General features: G+C 52.3%; 1 protein-coding gene across 1 annotated transcript in view; it reads right to left on the bottom strand.

Moving 5' to 3' along the window:
- The window catches only part of LOXL2 (lysyl oxidase like 2), a 90,438-nt gene that overhangs the window by 7,736 nt on the left and 62,072 nt on the right, over window positions 1-20,630 (bottom strand). Inside the window, exons 7-10 of the mRNA XM_058720309.1 lie at window positions 16,841-16,992; window positions 10,118-10,285; window positions 8,104-8,266; window positions 3,189-3,432 (exon numbers count right to left, since the gene is read on the bottom strand). Of these exons, the coding sequence (XP_058576292.1) occupies window positions 3,189-3,432; window positions 8,104-8,266; window positions 10,118-10,285; window positions 16,841-16,992 (727 nt within the window). The remainder of the gene's footprint in view (window positions 1-3,188; window positions 3,433-8,103; window positions 8,267-10,117; window positions 10,286-16,840; window positions 16,993-20,630) is intronic.

The raw sequence follows: 20,630 nt of genomic DNA, 5'->3' as shown, positions 1-20,630 counted from the left end.
GGGATGGCCTTCTAGCACAAGACTCCAGAGCTCGGTATCCTAAGACATGGTACCAGGGGAAGAAGGAGCTGATGAGTACGTGGACGACCCACAAGGCTGGTCCAGAGGAAGATGGCGGGTTTGGGTATATCCCTTGTCATCCTAGGTTGTTGGGGCCCCAAATAAAACTCTGCATCAGAGAGTCCGTGCGCACTGTAGAGGAGATGCCGTCACTCTTCATCCTGTCCCATACCAGCCACATGTCACAGAATGGACAGTCCTGGCTGGTGCTCAGCTGCGGCTGGGACAGTGCCCTGTCCCCACTAAAGAGAAAACTGGGGGTGTGCTCCAGTCTCAGGAGGTGCTATCATGAAGGGCAGGGGCCTTCCACCCTTCCACCCTGCTTCCCCGATGTGTGAGGAGGAACCCTCTGGCCAGGCCAAAGCCCTACGGATGCGACGAGGGCCTAACATGGGCTCACAGAGGCCACGTCGCACCTGTGGGGCTTTGATCCAACATGGGGGCCTGCCCTGCATGCGGCAGAAGCAGGGCAGAGTGAATGAAAGTCTCTCCTTGTAGCAGGGCTGTCCCTGACTCGCTGGGCTGGCACCCATGCTGGACATCCACCTCCCCACCGGCCAGCTCCTGGCGCCTCTCCAGGGGCTTCCTGAGCTGCGAAGGCCTCAGAGGAGAGCTGCTCTGTGCTCACCTTCGTCCGGACCCCGTGGAACCTGTGATGTGATGTGTCAGTTAAAGAGGTGTGGCTCCACCCCCTGGGGCACAAGTGGCAGGAGGGCAGGATCATCAACCAAGGGCATGATGCATAGGAGAGAGAACAACTCAGGGCATGTTTTCCTATGTCTGATCGGCAAGGCAAGTGCTAAGGGGGTCAGTCTTCACGTTTCATTTTAAGGCTTTCAAGGAACACAGTTCTGTTCCTCATTGTGCCATCAATTAAATTGGGAGTGATAGTTTTCCCCATTCATACTAATTTGAGCCAGGGTTCTCAACTTTGGCTCCGAGGTCTGTAAATCTGCTGAGATAGGGTATTAAGTCTTCCAGAAATAATTTGTTTTGAGTGGAGGGAGGGCCTGCTTTCATCAGACTCTCAAAGGGACCCAACAGAGGTATGGGGCCAGGAGTCCTATTGACAGGTCCTCCTACAGAGCCTGGAGAAGCCCCCTGGAGCTCTGGAGGCCAGGGTGCAGGGGTGTCCTCTTATGTTCCCTGAGATCTTATGGTCATAGGCTCTCAGTTACGGACCAGGAAGGGGTGGCTTGGAGGGACATATGCTTGGCCAGCATGTTTTTTCCACCCATCCCTCCCAAATCGTTGATGGGAACATCTGTAAGCAAAGAAATGAAATAGACTACAGGAAAATCAGGGGGTGGGGTGGCATAGAGATCGGAATGCTTGGGGCTCCAGACCAGAAGAAACACTTCCATGGTGTCGCCATGTGTATTCTTAGAGGACAGACCATTGCTCGGAGAGCAAGCATATGTCCCACGGAGACTTCTGCCATGTAATGTCTGGGTGGACTGCCATGTGTGGGACAGAGATGCAATTATGTTCCACTTATAATAAGTAACATCAGCCCCCGCAGACCCAGGGCTCCCACCACGTGGTCTCCAAAGGAAATCAGGCACCAATATGGTCATGACTTTAATTTTACTCTTTGACTTCCACCCTGCAGAAGGCTGGCATGTTTCTATATAAAGACCAAAAATTCTTTGGCTAGTCGGGACATTCAAAACATAATTTATAATAATTATAAAGGAAAATCAACACCCTAAGTTCTATCATAGTCTTTTCTTTTGAAATAGACGGAACAGCTCTATCCCAAGACTGATTGGAATGTGACCGGACCGTCAGTTGTGACAGGAAAAAGCAGGAAAAGGATAGCTTTCTGATGAAGATTCAGCAGAGGTAACGGAAAGATTTGTCCACGCCCTGGGGTCAGACAGCCGGGAGTGGAGGGTCCCTGCCGGGTGATTTCTTGTGTTACCCTGGGCAAGTCATGTAGACACTGAGCCTCTGTCTCCTTACCCTTGAAAATGAGGGTTCCATGTGCCTGGCAGTTAGAAGGGGGTCAATAAACGTCAGTTCTTGTGCCCCTCACAGTGCCTGCTTCCTTTTCGAGCTGGAAGGACGCCTAGTGATTGATCAGCTGGGCTGGGGCTTCTCAGGCTCTGATGTGAGATGCGCACATCAGCGGGTGACACTGACAAAATGCAGATTCTGATGGGAAGGTCTGCGGTGGTCAGGCTCTGCCCAAGCCCACTGGCCTCACCGTGAGACGCAGGGACCGAGGACGAGAGCTGTGCTGCCGAGACCACTGGTGCACAGGAGGGCGCTCACCATGGACCCCTGAGGGGCACTGCTGCCCTGTGCACAGCAGGGGCCTCCGCCCCTTCATTTTCAAAAGTGTGCTCACTTCTGTTCCCTCTACCTGCCCAACTCAGGCCTCAGCAGGAAAATGCAAACAAGCTGGGGCAGTGGGTCCTGGATTGGAGTAAGAATCAAGGCAAAGTGAAAAAAAGAAAAGACAAGGAGATGAATGGGGTGGCTTCTGTTGGCTCCAGCTAGGGCTGGCTCTAGGATTTCACTCTGTTCTTGTGCAGGACTTACAGCACTGGGACCAAGTCCACAGACTGAGGGCTGGCAGGGACACTGGAGGTCCCCGGTGATGTAGCCCAGATGGCCTGACATTGCGCAGCTGGTTACAGACACAGCTGGGTTGAGAGACCAGGTCTCACGACTACTGGGCCTAGAACTCGTCTCCACACCCACCGTCTTTCTCGAGATGTTTAAAATACATTAATGAATGAACTCAGTCCAAAGATTGCAGAGCCCCCAAGCACCCCACAGATCGTGAACTTACCGTAGATGCATTTGAAAACCATTGACCAAAGGGTCAATGGAGAGGCATCAGGTCCTCAAAAAAAAAGTTTGCTTCCTAACAGTAGAGGCATTGGAGGCAAGAAAGAGACTGGGCTTAGGGAAGGGGAGGTGGGCCGGGGCAGCTGAGAGTGGAGAATGGCTGAATAAATGTAGAAGGCCATTGTAATGACCCCTCCAGTGTAGGAAGACTCTGCCTCCTGGATGTGTGGCCTGTCAGCTCTCTCCAGGGCTCCCTGTGACTCTGAATCCCATCCGGTGCAGCGTGGGGGGCCAGGGTAACATGCTAACGATGAACAAGGAGGGCTCACCTGTGGCAGTCATGCCAGATCCACGCATGGCGGCCATTCTTGGGTCGGAAGTCAGACTGCCCATTGTTGTGGATCTGGGAGGAGAAGCGCAGAAGCCGGCGGTAGCCTGTGGTGGGGTCGGTCTGGGCAGCCGAGGCTGACAGGCAGTTCTCCTCCATGGCACATTGGAGCATGAACATGGGACGGTCCTCCAGGTAGGTGCTCTGCTGGACAATCTCCGCACTGAGGACCAGGTCAGGGGCAGCTAGGGAGGGCAGACACGATGTTCAAACAAGACAAGACCCTCCTCCCCGCCCCCAGCACCATCTGGGACTGGCTCATGGCCTCTCAAGGTCACTTTCCTTGAGGAATGCCACCCCCAATTCCTCTTCCCCTTCTCTGAGAGTCGTCTTGGACACCTCTGTGGTTATTGGTGCAAAATGGTGGGCAAAATGCTGGCAACTGTTCAGTCTGGGTGATGGTACATGAGGGTTCATTATATTGTTCTCTTTACTTTTGGGTGGCCGGAGATTTTCCATAATAAACAACAAACAACAGCAATGATCGTGTGCCTCCCTGAGGGAGAGCACCATCCATACCTTGGTCTGATTCTTCTGGGATCGATAAATACAGTCTACAACATGTGTGACATTGTATGTAGACTTACAGTCTGCTCATACTGTTTCCCTTAAAATATATCTTGAGGTATTTCCTTGTTAATAAATATCCATTACAACATGCATTTCATGGCTGTATAATACTTAATTCATAGCCCTATTAACTCATATTTTTAGATGCATTGGTTCCTTGATATTTTTGCACAGTTAAACATCCTGTAGTAAATCTGTATTTAACTTCAGTTTTTTCTTTAGAATATATTTCTATAATTGAAACTGCTGGGATGAAGGGTTATATGTTTTCAAGGCTCTGATGCATATTGCCAAATTATCTTTTTTTTAAAAAAAAAATGTTTATTTATTTTTTAGAAAGAGCATAATCCAGGGAGAATCTGAGGCAGGCTCTAGGTTCTGAGCTGTCAGCACAGAGCCCGACGTGGGGCTTGAACCCACGAATTGCAAGATCATGACCTAAGCCGAAGTCAGATCCTTAACTGACCAAGCCACCTAGGTGCCCCTGCCAAATCACCTTCTTAATGGCTTCTTTCAATTTCCACTCACACTGTTGCTCTACATGAGGGTTTCCCCCAGGTACTTCTTTTATTTTTTTTTAATTTATATTAAAAAATTTTTTTTTAATGTTTATTTTTGAGAGAGAGAGAGAGCAAGCGAGCAAGCAAGTGCAAGCAGGGGAAGGGCAGAGAGAGAGGGAGACACAGAATCTGAAGCAGGCTCTAGGTTCTGAGCTGTCAGCACAGAGCCCGATGCAGGAATTGAATTCATGAACTGCAAGATCATGACCTGAGCCGAAGTTGGAAGCTTAACTGCCTGAGCCACCCAGGTGTCCCTAGGTATTTCTTGTAAAACAAAGCTCGATTTACTCAGCACACAGCACACAGCAGGTGTTAAAAAAAATTACCAATGGCTACAGTCCATGTTTGCTCACTAAGCAATTCTATTAGAAGGTTTAGCTTCTTTACAAAAGGGTTAACTGTAAGTTTCCCTTTAAAAGTCGGATTCCATTGACTATTTCTAGTACATTTCAAGTCACAAAATTATTGTATCTGATGTACAACAAGACCCATCCTATGTTTTCCATCAAGTTGCTTGTAAATGTCTAAAGTGGGTGTCCACCTGTGAGCTTTGCTTCCCTTAAGTCTGCCAGAGCCTGGAGCATTCCCCACAGCCTCCCGGCTGCACATGGAACACGGCAGCTTCTCAGGACACAATTTCCGGCACAGGGCGGCACCCCCTGGAGAACAAATCCATCTGCAGGGCTTGGATGTGGAACTGAAGGGTATGAAGGGGGAGCACCGATGGGATGTAGTTTGGGGAGTGGAAGACATACATCGGGAGGCCCTCATTCGCTGAGAAATAGTTCCTCTTGGAGGGCACACACCAGGATGCCCGGTACCGGGTGTTCTGGGCATGCTTTTATTAGAGGGTGTTATGAGTCTCTTATTCACTGTCTGCACCCTACTCGGTACTCAACCCACAGCCCCTTTGCTTACCTCTGAGCTGAGCAAATGGGTCTCCATTGCTCTCTCCTCTTTCTGGGAGGAGGCCAGCCCTAACCCCAGCTCAGATGTCTTAACATGATCTGCAGTTTGCTGGCAGCCTGGGAACCGCGCTCTCAGCACCTGCCATAGAAGGGGGCCTTCACCTCCCTAATATCCGAAATGTCCACCGGAAACTCATCTGAAGCAAGAATTCATCTGCCCATCCACCAAGTACTATAGTGAACACTGCACTGGACTCTCTGGACAGTGCTGAACAGGGCAGACCTTACACTGTGGCAGGAAAGACAGAAGCACATACTAATTACTTAATTACAGTTGTGTCCAGAGATAGAAGGAGAAACATGGGTGTGTTGGGAATTATGACAGGGGGACCCAGTCTGGGGGAGGAGGTCAGGAAGAATTTCCTCGGAGGCAGTTAGGTTTTCGTTGCTCCCTGGAGGATGAGTGGGGACTATAGGAAGTATCTCTATAATGTCAAGTTGCATGTGCCAGGCCCCTGGGGCATGAAGGAGGACCAAAGCCTGGGTGGTTGGGACACTGAGAAGGGGTGGGGGAATGGAGGGTGGCCCACAACGAAGCCAGGCAACACCTGCCTTGTGCAAGTCCCTGCACTCACCTAAGTGCTGTGGAAAAGCTCGGACGGGTCTGGACAGGACGGAGGCATGAGTGGGAGGCCAATATTGATTCTGGCTTCTGGGAGGGGGAGCGGTTGGAGGGGCACATGTCGCTGTGGGGATCCCGCTGAGGGGCCTCTGCAGTATGGAAGAATGTCATCTGGACACAGGCTGAGACAGTCGGGTGGAAGGAGGTAGAGGGAGTCGAGAAAACATGGAGAGGTAAAAATGAAATGGACTGTATGTGGAGGGTGGGTGAGGAGGAGAAGGCTTGCAGATACAGGTGTAACAGGTTGGATGAGAAAAAGTAATTACAAAGGGTTGCCTGGAGAATATACTTTCTCTCTCTGAATAACATTCATTGAGCCAGATCAGCCAAGAGCTGTGTTCCCGGCCCAAATGGCACTGCCTCCCTGTAGTCACTCTGAGTGATGCCTTTAGCCTAATTTGAGGGGTTCTCAGGACCCCATGAAACTTCTCAACTGCCATGAGGATGTCAAGGGCACCGTTGATCTCATAACTGTCCATTTTCATGAGAAATTCCCTTCCGTCTTGGAAACTAGAACAGTGAGTTGCTCCTATCTCATGGGTTTGTTTCTATTTCATGGATACTGGTATTAATGACCAGGTTTCCTTCCTTTTTTGGCTGTTAGGAAGCTCATGGTGAATTTTATGACCTCCCAAGAGTAAATGTATAGGACTCCACACTATAATTTTTTATTAACCTCTCTCTTGGTTCCATTTTGAGCCACTACCTTTTTGCCAACCCCTACTTTCTTGCTGTTTTTTAAAATGTTTGTATTTATTTTTAGAGAGAAGGGGATGGTGGAAAGAGCAGAGAGAGAGGGAGAGGGAGAATCACAAGCAGGCTCTGTGCTGTCAGCATGGGGCTCCATCTCATGACCCTGAGATCATGAAATCAAGAGTCAGACGCTTAACCAACTGAGCCACCCAGGCACTCCTTTTGTATCTGCTTTTATCTCATGCTACCTTTCACTGAGGTTCATATTATCTTAATTTCCTTTTGGCAAAAATGGTATATTACAAAATAAAATAAATTAAGAAGCAAAGGAAAGGCCCCTGACTGCTTTCTCTCTGCTAGGATGTTCTTCCTGGGGCAGGGGTGGGGGCGGCTGGCAAGGGTGATGATCTCCTCAGACAGGACGCGATAACTTGTGCTATCTGCCCAGAGAAGCTCATGCCGGGTGGACAGTCCCACCTTACAAGGCTTGGGTCAGTGAGTCTAACGGGGTTGATGGGCGGACGAAGCTCACTGAGTTCAGGTTTACTCTTCCCCAGGTTCTCCATGATGGTAAAAGATGTGCATCATTGTTTATTGTGCACGTGTACGTATTCATTGTCACATTTAATTTCCAGTGTCTCAGAAAAAAACAACTGTAAATCATAGTGGTTAACTAACTTTGCCAAAGTCACCTAATAAATGGCGGGTGGGGTCTGATCTCAAGTTCTCTGGCCAGATCCTGGGCCTCTGCCACCTGCCAGGTTCTCGAGGGAGAAGGCTAAGTGTGGTTTTATAAGGCCGGGGTGGGGAGGGCAGAGTCTGGGCATCAGGACAGCAGTGTGCCCGCAAAGCTGCACGGCTAGGCCCCTCTCTCTCTCTCTCAGCACAGAAGGGAGCCTTCATGAGCTGGGCCATTCTGAGTGTGGGCGGGGTTTCTCCTTCTGTGTATTTAGGCTCTCTGGGATTCCCAGGGAGTCACCGGGAAGTTGCCTCCACGGTGTGAAACGGGAGATGCCCTTTGGAGCAAGGTGAAAGGAAGGAAGCCAACAGGCACAGAGCACCTCATATATGCTTCGTCTGCTTTACTGCCTTCAGAGACATCCTCCAAGGAAGGTGCGCTCTTCCTCGTCAACTGGTAAGAACGCATAGTTCTCAGTCACTTCGTCTACACTGGCCCTGCCATTTGAACCCAAGACTCCCAGACTCTCCAAGTCCCTCCCTCCTGCTTGTCTTTCCACTGTCAGCAGGCAAGTTGTGGGGATGTGGGTAGGGGGTAGTTCCTCCCCCCCTCCCCCCACCCCGACTCTTTTCACTTAAAATTAATCTCTGCTTTCCTCTTTGGCACCACTCAGGGCAGAGGCCCCAGAACCTTGGAAGGAATAACCAGCGGGATTCTTTGCAGCCTGGCGGGGAGGGTGGGGTAGGACCCCCAGGGACGCTCACTTTCTGAGCAGGCGACTCCAGCCCCGTACTGCACCGCACCCTGGGGGCAGGTCACATCCTCATCGTGACGGCAGTGAGCCAGGGACAGCTCCGTTCCCGAGCACTTCACTCCACTCATGACCACTTTGTTGGCGAAGATATTTCCGTGCCAATACCAGGTCTCCTGGATGAAACAAAAGAAACGGGAAGTGGGTCACCTTGGATTGTCACTGTCTCATATTCTGTCAACTTTCGGCCTCACGAAAATCCCCAAGCTAAAGCTAAATGAGCCCCATTTTTTCAGATGGAGACAGCAGAGGCACAAACAGTCACTCACTCAGGTCACGCACTTTGTTGGTGGCAGAGTGAGGGAGACCCTCGCACTCTGGTTCTGCCACTGCTCCCCGAGGGGAAGGCATAGCTAAGACTCTGGTCAAACAGCTGTTGAATACTGTGCGTCAGGAATGGCAGGCACCTGCAACTCCCTGCTCGCTCCCCAGTCCCACGCCCGGGGCAGACGTGACTAGTCAATCACAGCACTCTCTCCTCTAAACCCAGTGTGCTCTCAGGATCCTCAACACAGTGCTCCCGGGAGACACTGCCAGTTGGTCAGAATTGGCAGGAGAGAAGCGATCTATTGACACATGATAGTTCAATATTCATACATCCGATTGGTTCTGTTTACCAAGAGAACGCCCCTCATCCTCTAGAGAGAACACCGGGGCCTAGAGAGGGGACAGGGTGTGTAATCGGTGGCAGATCCTGGCCCACTGCATGACCCTGCAGACACACAGGTGTCTTAAGAATGAGCTGACCAGGAACAAAAGTAGCTGGAGAACACTGTTCTTCCGCCCCCTTTGGGGCCCCAGAGAGTGCCTCGGCTGGTCAAAGCAGTATTAGCAGAGGCACTATGGGAAGCCAGGACCCCAGAGGGCGTGGGCAGTGGCATCAGAGGCCTGTCCCTTCTGAATGCTGGGAGAGGAGCCACAGGGCAGTCTCTGCTCAGGACTCAGCTCCTGCCCTGGACCCGGCCAGCCTGCAAGCAGGCAGTCAGGCTCAGCAAGGCTGCAGAGTTGTCCCGAGTCCCTCCCTAGGTGATCCCGTTCTGGGGGACAGGGCCACCTGGGCACAGGAGCTGGAGTCAGAGTTGGCCAAGCAAGCTGGGGGCTCTAGCCATTTTCCTCTTCTGTGAGAAAGTGTTTGGAGCCAGGATACTGAGGACCTGAGCCTAGTCATTCCATGTCACAAGGAGACAAACTGAGGCACAGAAGAGTGGCTGCTTTGTCCTAGACCATTATACAGCAGGCTGGTCGGGGTACAGTCAGGAATAGACCTTGAGCCTCCTATCTCTGGCTCCTCCTCCTCCCGGCCTCCTTCTGACAACGTTCCCTCACACTATAGGGAACAGAAGTCAATGATTTTTGAAGCCAAAGAGCTTCCTGCCTTTCCTCTTCTGCCGTCCAATAGGGGCAGGGGCTTAGCTACCTTCATCCGAGTCTCTCTCTTTAAGGAAGGGACCGGAGGGAAGAGGGCACAGATGCAGGACAAGGCTTGGAGGTTTACCTGCCAATCACGGGGAGAATGCATGACACCACTTGGGAAACATGGTCTGGCCAGAGGGGCCTCCAAGGGAGTGAGCTAAGGCATCTGGGGCCTTGGGCTGGGTGGTTGCCACTGCCCCGTAGGACCGAGTTGTTTCCTGCTGCATAGGCACATCAGGACACCCCAGAATCAGTCCACAGCCCAGGGTGATTGCCAGCACTCAGAGCTGAGTGGACCCTGGGAACCGGAGTCCAGCCCCTCACTCTGTAGTGGGGAAACAGTCCAGAAGGGAGCATGACTCGCCCAAGGACTCAGGGCGGTGAGGGGCAGAGCTGAGGCCAGGATGAGGTTCCTACCCACCTCCCCTTCCCCCGCATAGTCCAGGGCACTTTGCTACTTTCTGGGTAGCTGGGGAACGTTCCTGGAAAATAGGGGCTGACGGAGAGGGGCAGGGCCGGATTGGATGGAAGGGTCCGAGGCTGGGGCTTCTCACCTGGAAGGCGTTGCTGGCAAAGCCCAGTCCCAGCTGCCGGCAGACCACCATGGCCTCCACAATGCCCCAGTTCTCACCACACACCGTCCCCCATACGAGGGACCCGTTCCTCTCCACCAGTACCTCCACCCGGCCCTCGTAGGGGTTCCGGCCCCCGTTCAGGCGCAGCTGCGGACAGAGAGAAAGGCATGGTCAGCAGGTGGAGACAGAGGGGAGCTGCCCACCATATTGCCACCAGTCTCAATTTCCCCAAGCCAGGGGGTCCTGCCTGGGACACAGTTGGATTCGACAGCATCACTGAGAGCCTACTGTGCGCCCTTATCGTGCCCAGCATGGCCTTACGTATTAGGTCCCCGCTCACAGGCATCCTGGAACCTTAGAAGCCTGTGTGGCCGGAGGAGAGGCACTCACCCCCACTGAGCACCACAGCAGCACCTGCTTCTACTCCCTGCTGCCCTCCGTGAGACTACCTGTAGGGGCTGCCCTTAGAATCAGATGCTAGCGAGGGTGCAAGAGGCCTTAAAATATTAGAATTCTGCAAGACTCCTTCCTGGGCCCTTTGTCATCATCACACCCTCTGCTCACCTGGTTCCAGCTCGCGATCTCATCGGCCTCCACCCCCACTCTCCTCTCCACCAGACCCCCGTTCCGAGACACTGTAGCCAACTGCCTATTTGACAGTTCCGCCTGGCACCTTGCAAAGGCCCAAATCTGACCCTGGCATCTTTTCTGACCCCACCTAAGCCTGTGCTCTAGCTCTCCCTTGCTCCCTATTTCAGTAAAAGGCACTGCCATCTACCACAGGGGCAGCAACCTTTCTATAAAGGGCCAGGTGGCATCTTAGGCTTTGTGGGCCGTGTGCTCCGTGTCGTAACCGCTCAGCTCTGCCGCGTAGCTCAAGAGCAGCCACGGCAGATGTGTAAATGGCTGGGTATGGCTGTGTTCCAGTAAAACCGTAATTACAAAAGCAGGCAGAGGGATAGGTTTGGCTTGCAAGCTGTAGTTTCCTGATTCCGAATCTGCTCTGTTATACACGCCAGAAATCTCGGAGCCATCCTCGACCCCAGCCTCTCTTTCTTCCCCCACATCCCGTCAAAAATCTTCCTCCGTGGATTTTATCTCCAAAGTCTCCTTCCAATCCATCGCTTCCCTCCAGCTCCGTGCAGACCCCTTGTCCCTGGCGCCATCACCTCCTGCCCCTGCCAGACCTCCGCCCCCCCTCCCTGCCCTGCTCTGGACCTCATCGCCCTATTGTCTAGTCAGAAGCCAGAGTCGTCTTTGAAGACCACCCAATCGTGTCACTTCCCTGCTCAGAACACGTCAGCGGCTTCCCATGCTCCACTGCTCACTCTCTCATCCTGTTCTCTGACCGCCAGGGATGTGGGCCTTCTCTCAGCTTCTGTGGCTACCTAACTCTCCTGACCGAGTCCCATAGTAAGTCACACCTCTCACACTGAAGCCCACTGCACACAGGTGCCCTTCTGCCTTGCCGATCCTTGTCCGTCTTTCCGATTCCATACCCAACGACACTCCTCTCTCGCCTGCAGGGTCAGGGCCCACAGACACATTCCGTTGCTCCCCACACGTTTCCTTCTTGGCATTTATGACAGTTAGAACTAAGCTAGCTTACAATTTGTTTAATGCCTGTCTCCTCTGCCAGAACATAAGCTCCGAAGGGCAGAGTTGTACTTGTGTGGTTTGCTGTGTGAGCAGTAACGAAGCGAGCACCTCACAAGTGTTAGGTTCTCCAACACTACTTCTGGAATAAATGAATAAGTGACCAGTCTTATGGACAGAAAGCACGGACCAATTTACATGAGGGCAGGCAGAGAGATCTGGAGGTTGGGGAAGTGTCCTGAAAATGCAACCCCTAATCCAAACACCTTACCTTCCTTCCCTCTATACGTCTAGCAATTCATTCCTTTGGGACAAGGCATGACACCTCCAGGAACCCTCAGTGCATCGGGCTGTTGGCTCACCAGTTCTTAGCAAGCATAACTTCTAGGGCATGAAGTATGTTCTCAAGTTCTTATTATGGGCTTAGGGGTTGCAAAAGTCAATGAGGTCAGCTGGCAAACAGACAAGTCAAGGGCAGCCATGATGCTAAGTCTCTGTCCTAGGCTCGTTGAATGAAAGAATGAGATAATTCAGGGGCGCCTGGGTGGTTCAGTCGGTTAAGTGTCTGATCCTGATTTTGGCTCAGGTCATGATCTCATGGTTCATGGGTTCGAGCCCCATGTTGGGCTCTGTACTGATGGCGTAGAGCCTGCTTGGGATTCTCTCTCTCTCTGCTCTTCCCCTGCTCACGCATGCTTGCTCACACTCTCTCTCTCTCAAAATAAATGAATACAAAAAATGCGATAGTTTGTGTAAAGTGCTTAGACAGGGCCTGGCACAAAGTAGGTGCTCAAGAAATATGAGCCATCATCAAAGCGATGATCTTTATTAGGGTGGGAGTCCCATCAGAAATCAGAACTCTCTTCAGAAGAAACCGAAGGGTTCGGAGCACACGAGAAGGGGGCTGGTCTTCGGGAGGCCAATGTTTGTCTTGCTGAGTATCTCCGGGCTGAGGACCAGGGTGAAGGTGGGCACTGGACACTGTCTGAGATATGGATTGTACTTTACCCATGACTAACGTATCTTCAGGGCTATGTAAAAACACGAACAAATAAGATGAGCAGAGCCACTGAGAAAATTCCAGAATGGCAGGAGGCAGGCGACTCAGTTCCAACATCCCAAGGAAGGGCCAGCGCCTTGGGCAGGCGTGTGTTAAAAGCCAACAGGGGCGCCTCTAGGTAACCCCAGGCCAGCCCCTCTGCTTACCTGAGACCTAACAAAGGCCTCTATTTCACCATATACTTCCTTTACGTGCTTACTGAACTCTGCCTTAGGTAATGCCAGCCCCTCCCCAGGGATGAAATCAGTTGTGCAGATTTCACCAGATCCATTCATCCAGCTGATGCTCATTGAGCATTTGCGCTGTGACAGGCACTGCGCTCGGCGTGGGGAAGTTTACAGACAGACTTTGGAGCACGTATGGTGTCCGTGGACCCGTGCAAATCTCTTGTGGACATGAGTTCATTCTGCTGTCACGACTACCCTGTCAGGTCATCCCCATTCTACAGATGAGAAAACAGAGTCTCAGATGAGGGAAGCGCCTCTTAACTTCCATACCAGACTACCTCCAAACCATAGGCACCAGGCCTCCTTTTCCAGGCAGGGCTGCTTTCGTTTCAAAGCGGGGACCACTGACCCAGAACTGAGGACCGCGTTGGGCCTTTGCAGTCAGGTGGCGGAGGGAGCATGCTGGCTGGGAGATCTGGGCCCTGCTAGCTAGAGGTGCTCTGACATCACCAGGACCGGTGGAACCTCAAGAGGCCTCGGGTCAGCCAGGGGCCTCTGGCCCTCACCCTTCCACCTCGTCACCCAGTGAGGATACCAGGGAAGGTCAATCCTCCTCAGAGTTTCTGAAAGTAACCCAGACATTTCCCTTTTCCTATTCCCTTGGCTCTTGATGGCAGCAGTATGGGGTTTGAGAGAAGGGAGCCGCATCTCCCTGAGCATGAATAGGGAAAACAAAACACTTCCAGCCAGTGGAGTAGGGCAGGGCTGCATCATGTTTTGTTTTTGTTTTTTTAAATTTTTTTTAGTGTTTATTTATTTTTGAGACAGAGAGAGACAGAGCATGAAAGGGGGAGGGGCAGAGAGAGAGGGAGGCACAGAATCGGAAGCAGGCTCCAGGCTCTGAGCCATCAGCCCAGAGCCCGACGCGGGGCTCGAACTCACGGACCTTGAGATCGTGACCTGAGCTGAAGTCGGACGCTTAACCGACTGAGCCACCCAGGCACCCCTATCATGTTTTGATAAGGTTGTGGTGAACCAGTCCCACACCTCATTTGGGGAGGTGAGGTGGTAGGAGGCGAGGTAACCCGGCCCAGATGTTAGCATGAAAGGCAGCGCGGGCACTTTCCAACTCACATTCTATACACGGGTTTGGTCCTGCCACCAGGCTAGGCCAGCCAAACCCCCCTTCCTGCACTCCCCTCCCCCAGGGTGGTCAGAGGTGAATTGGAGGTCAGCAAGGGTGGTTGCCTGGTGACCTCACTGCCACTCCCACAGCCTCCTCAGCTTGGCTCCTCCCTCCCAGCAGGGAGGGGAATGAGGCTTCGCTGTGGTTGGATGACCAAAGCTACCGGGCTCCAAGTTTGTGGCTTTTTATTAGCCATTCAATAGACAAGTCAATTTCCTCTTGCACTGGGTTGGAAGGGAAGCTAGGGAAATCCTCTCTCTCACCCCCTTATTTTCAGAGGAGAAAACTCAAGCCTCAAAGAAATTAAATAAGGGATCAGCCAGGGAGTGAGTGTTGTGAACTGTGTCCCCCCCGTAAAACTCACGTGCTAAAGCCCTAACCCCTAATATGGCTGCATCTGGAGAAAGTGTGTTTCAAGAGGTAATGAAGAATAAATGAGGTCATCAGGGTGGGCCCTCGTCCAATATGACTGGTGTCCTTATAAGAAGAGGAAGAGGCACCGCGGATGCAGACGCAGAGGCCACACGAGGACACAAAGAGAAGGCGGCCATCTGCAAGGCAAGGAGAGAGGCCTCGGGAGCAACCAAGTCTGCCAGCACTTTGATCTTGGATTTCTAGCCCCTAGGACTGGGAGAACATAAATTTTTACTGTCTAAGCCACCCAGTCTGTGCTATTTTGTCATGGCAGCCCCAGAGAACTAACGTAGCGCTAAAACATGGGAATCCTGATTGCTCTGCCCGGCGTTGTTGCTGGCGGCCGTGGGAGCCCCACGCCATGCCACGTGGAAGGCTGGCCCGCTGCTGCGCCGAGACAACCGGCACAGCCCATACGACTTTCTTTCACGGGTGACCGTCCCCATCTCCTTTCTGGGGGATCGCCACCAGGCGTAAAACTCCCCCACGCTGCATGCCTGAGCTCAGGGAGCAGCTGGTGGAGCCTGGAGGGCCTGTGCAAGACTAAGGCCGTTGGTGCCGGGAATGTGGTGCCTCCTTTGGCATCAGCGAGCACACGGCCTGGCTCAGCCATACCAACCATAAAATGCATCTGGAAAACATCACTTTCTCTGGCCCAGGTCTTCCATTTGTGTTGGGAACCCCACCCCACCCAACTCCAATCAGCCCAAAGTGAATGGTGCCACAGCATACTGTGACATGTGGCATGTTACCTCTCATAGCCCTGTTATGGCTATCTTGGAATGCCGCCAGACAATTAGCGGTGGTGAGCCTTCCCCGTGGCTGTGGGCTTGTGGCCCATGCTCCTACTTGCCCACAGGCAAATGCATGGCTTCGCTGAGCACTGTTGGGTTCACGGTTTTGGCCCCATTGGGCAGTGAATTGCACAACACATGCCGCGGCTGACCAGTTTAGTAGTGTCTTTGGCATGCTGGTGCCAAGGTCAAGAATCACTGTCAAAGCAAGAACCCAACTGGGGAACCATCCTGCACCCTGATATGTCTGCATTTGCTCACTTTTACTTATTTTTATTTTTTATAATGTTTACTTATTTATTTTGAGAGAGAGAGAGCATGAGCAGGGGAGGGGCAGAAAGAGAGGGAGAGAGAGAGAGAGAGAAAGAATCCTAAGTAGGTGCTAGTAGCACAGAGCCTAGTGCAGGGCCTGAACCCATGAACCATGAGATCATGACCTGAGCCAAGATCAAAAATCGGAGGCATAACCCACTGAGCCACCCAGGCACCCCCGCATTTGCTCGTTTTCAAAAGTAAGTGCTTAAGGAGCACCTGGGTAGCTCTGGTTGAGCATCTGACTCCTGATTTTGGCTCAGGTTATGATCCCAGGGTCATGGGATTGAGCCCCCTATCAAGCTCCAACCGAAGCAACCCTCAAAGATAAAAAATAAATAAAAAATAAAAAAGTTTCTTTCTCTCTCTCTCTCCCTCTGCTCCCCCCCCCCCCCCCCCCGCTCAGGCTTGCATGCTCTCTCTCTCTCTCTGAAAAAATACAAAAATACAAAAATAAAATAAGCACTAAAGAAACCCTTCCAACACGCCGGCCCTATAGCAGATAATGCACAGGACCCAGACAAGTTCATGGTGTAGTGAAGAGCAGTAAACAGGATGTACTGGGCCTTTCTGTAGGATGGGATAGCCCGAGAGGAATTCATCTTGTTGGCTACCCCTGTGGAAAGATCACCCACGCTAGCCACACAACGTAGGTTTTTAGTGACTCCATCTCAGGAAAGGACGGGTGCGTCTCTGGTATAATGCTAAGTTTCCCCTTTATTTCCCTCTGGTTACCAAAATACAGTCTTCTGTCCCCAAATACTGTCTATATTGTGCTTACATGTGTGTAATTTGTAGGCCTGCTGTCGATGTAGTTCTTCTGGGTACTTGGCTAGGGACCATGCCAAGGGGGTCCCAGGTGCTTCAGACCTTACAGAAGGGACTGCACTGAGATCACACCACACGTCTAGTCCCAGCACAGGGAGAGGCACACACTGGATGCCCGACATGGGCCACTAAGGACAGCGGTGTTTATACATACGTTTTCTCACTTGGCCCATTTAACGAATGCTAGGTGACAATGTCCTTAATGGTGACAGCAGTGGAGCCTAAGCCCTTTCTGAGTTCATCATCAGAGCACTCTAACACTGCATGTTAGAAACCTTCAGAATGAGGCTACCTGGCTCATACTCTCTGGGGCTTGGTCACCAAAACAGAACATAATCCCCTCACCTTTTTCTGGAAGCCCATGGCAGGGATGTTACATCTCACACCAGCATCTTCCTCATGGTTGCAGCCCTGAGACTCAGCGTTGAATTTGCAATCTATAATGGACTTCTCATTCCCGGTGCACTCGATCTCATTGAGGTGGATGGGTCCTATCCCTGGGGGAGGAAATAAACACGTGCTGTTGGCAGCTTCCGGAGGAAAGTTTCTGGAATGGGCAAGAAAGTCTTAGCCAGTAAGAATGTGTTTCTCCATCCTCAAAACTTCCAACTACATCCCATAATCAGCTCAAGGATCCAGGCCTCCTCTCCCTGGAGAGACCTGCTTCTTGTCTTAGGATTCACTCCTCCCATAAAAGCAAATCAAATGTGCTTACTAACTTCCTGTGTGACCTTGGCCAACCCACTCAGCCTCTCTGAATAGGTTTTCTTCCTTAAATAAAGGAACTGGAAGAGAAGACATCTAAGTTTCCTCTTCAACTTCAATACCTTGTGCATTTATGAACCTCACAGGGGTGACTATCCCTGTAGATTCAGAGTCCCCGCGGGAAAGTGATGGCACCCTCAAACTGGATGATTTGGACAGAGTTGGAAAAGGGGGTTTTGAAAACAAAGAGATGGACAGAGTGTGGGGAAATCACAAAACCACCGCAGACTGTCCAATACTCAGAAGCCTCTGAAGCCCCTCATAGTGGGACACAGATAAGGTCCTGAGGCCAGCAGGAGTGAAGGGAAGGTGGTAGTATTGACCCAGGAGAGCAAAGAAGCCGTGTGGAGAGGCCACCTGCTAAGAGCCGTTACCCTTCATTGAGGAGGGACACAGTGGCCCGCAGGGAGCCTGTAGGGAGACCCTGTCCTCTCTCCTCTCCCCAGCCCATCTACTGCCAGTGTTCCCTGGACACTGGCCATGTCAGTGTCCCCAAGGCAGAGAGGGGCCATCCAGTAAATGACCTATGGTGAACATGCAGAGAAGCTTCTCTCACAGGCACCCAGATAACCAAGGGGAGGCCCCTACTGTTGGGGAGAGAGAAGAGAGAGAATGCCCAAACTGATCAGTCCGGCTGAACTCAGCTCACAGGGCTACCCACCCTCTGTCTAGCCCTAGCCCATCAACATGGATCAAAGTCAGTTCTTTTTTTTTTTTTAATATTTTTATTTATTTTGAGAGAGAGAGAGAGAGAGAGAGAGAGCAAGCAGAGGAGGGGCAGAGAGCGAGCGAGAGAGTATCCTAAGCAGGCTCCATGCTGTCAGCACAGAGCCTGACTCGGGGCTTGGACTCATGAACCGTGAGATCATGACCTGAGCTGAGACTGAGTCAGATGCTTAACCAACTGAGCCACCGAGGCGCTCCCCTAAGTCTAGTTCTTTCTAGGAGTTCTGGGCTGCATGGACCCCCACAGTGGTCCCTGCCCACCTGTGACCACATCTCTCTCCTACCCCCATTCACCATCCTTCTCTAGCTGGGGTCCTGCCCCTCAGCGCTCACTCAAACTTCCCATCTTACAACCACCCTCCCCTGAGCCCACCCTCTGGCCTGTCAGTTTCATTTGCATCAGGGTGAACTTCTTGGAAGAGCTGTCCGTTTCATCCCCTTTGCTTCCGTGTCCAGTAGAAGGACCTACTCCTGTCTGTTTCTCCACCAGCCCTCTCCATCTCAAAGTGGTATCCATCCGGCCTGGTGTTCTCACCAGAACCCAGAGGTCACCTCTGGTACCTCCTCCTCCTCTGTGGTTGCCAGGGAATCCATCACACATTCTACTCACTTCCCTAACTCCGGGTGCTTTTCATTTCTGCCGGCGCAACACTCGTCCCGCTCTGTCATCGCCCATTTAGACAAAGGCAACAGCCTCCAGGCTCCCTCCTGCTTGCTCGTTGCCAAATATTCGCCACAAGACAACCCAAGAGGGTTGTTAATGCATACTGAATCGTGTCACTCCCCATCGTAAGTCCCCAGAATGGCTTCTCACTGCATCGAAGGGTGAAATCCACAGCCCCCGAGCGCCCGGTTCCACCTACGCAGTCTGGCTCCACCTGCTCCTCCCACGTCTGCCACACCGCCATCTCCTTTGGCTGCTTGATTGAGCTGACCTCTTCCCCTGCCTGGACCCTCTGCCTGGCCCACCCTCCTCCCTCCTCACCAGCTTGCTCATCCTTCAGGGCTCGGCTTTGGCCACTTCCTTAGAGAAGCCTCTCTGATCCCTGTCTAAGCTGGGCCCCCCTCCCATCGAGCACTCAGGTGGCTCTCTGTTCCCTGTCGGCCTCCCCGCTAGGCTGGTGGGCCCCCGACCACAGGCCGTGCCTGTGTCCCATTTCCGTTGAGGAGGTTTCCGGAGACACTCGGTATCTAGGCCAAGATGAACTTCCGGGACAACCCATATTAGTAAGTGAGAGCCAAGTTTCCCTTTCCTTGGAAATTCATAAACAATAAAGCTTTCAATTCCTTGGAATGTTATATAGTTGATAAAAACACATTGCTGACTATGGCTGGAAGCATCCAAGGACTTGGAGTGGAGAGGCTGGGACGCACCACAGGTGCCAAACAGGGCCCCTGAAGCGGGCAGGGGCCACAGCTCAGGGAGTGAGATGGACACAGAAAGACGCAGCCACCTCGGACTGAGTACCAGTCAGATGCCGGGCTTGCCTGAGGACCGTCAGGGGGAGGATGGCGACAATGGCAATGATGACACCCCATGTTCACTGAGCGCTTACTAGGGTTCTGTCCTACACACGTTGCATACATGAACGCACTCAATCATCATGGCAACTCGGTAAAATGAGGAAACCGGGGACCTGATGGAGGAGCCAGCACTCACACCAGGCAGCATGACCCCACCGCAGGATCTCGCTCCGTTTCTGAGGCACGTGAGGAGAGAGAACCCCATGTGCTGGATGGGAGAGGAGGGCTGCTGGGGAAAGAGCGGAGAGGTTAGAAGCACCTGGTTCTTCACGTGGGGATGCTCCCTCTGCCTCCTGGAAGCCCTGCTCCTCTTAAAGAGCTGACCTAGGTAGAGGCCTGCCTCCAAGGAACACTTCAGATCCTTCCTCCTCCCGGGCTCAGCTGGACGCGACCTTGCCCCTGCCCGCGGCATTTTCTTTTACACCTCTCGCTGGTGAGGTGATGGGCCAGCAGTCGGGCTGCGTCTCCTCCTCGGGAAGTGACGGGAGCTTTCTGAGTCTCACCTCCCTCATCATAAAAGGCAATAATAAAATCTATCTGGCGGGGTGGGCCAGGGGCTCAGGAAATGGTAAATGTTCTCAGTATTTCCCTTACATCTCATCACCTCTCTATTAGTACAGGTTTACCTTTGACTGAGGTTATTTCTAATTTCCCCCACTTGACGGGAGCTCCTGGGGAGCAGAAGCCATTACCATAAATGTTTGTGGAATTAACGAATTCTCCATTCCAGGGCCCAGCCCAAACAACGAATGCTTATGAATCACTGAGCTACTGGACTGGCCAGGAGAGGAGAGGTTTATGCAAGAGCCTACCATGCTTTAGACTCCGACTAACAACTGGTTGTGTCCTTCCAGCCGAACTTAGATACACCCTCGCCCAGTGTACAGCTGAGCATGCCCAGTGCTGCCTGTGGGCTCTTGGCTCATTTTGTGGACCTGGGCTTCACTTGCATCCTGACTCCCAGCACTCACCTACTCCTGGTTCTGGACTGACCCCTGAATTGTTCCTCCTCACGATGGCTTCTCCACGTCCACCTTAGCCCTGCTCTTTCCCCACGTATAAACGCTGTCCCAGGTGACCACAGGCCGGGGACAGAAGCAGGGTACTAGGGAGAAGCCCA

This window comes from Neofelis nebulosa, chromosome 3, assembly GCF_028018385.1.
Source record: "Neofelis nebulosa isolate mNeoNeb1 chromosome 3, mNeoNeb1.pri, whole genome shotgun sequence".
Lineage (NCBI taxonomy): Eukaryota > Metazoa > Chordata > Mammalia > Carnivora > Felidae > Neofelis > Neofelis nebulosa.
This window is presented reverse-complemented; position numbering and strand designations above follow the sequence as displayed.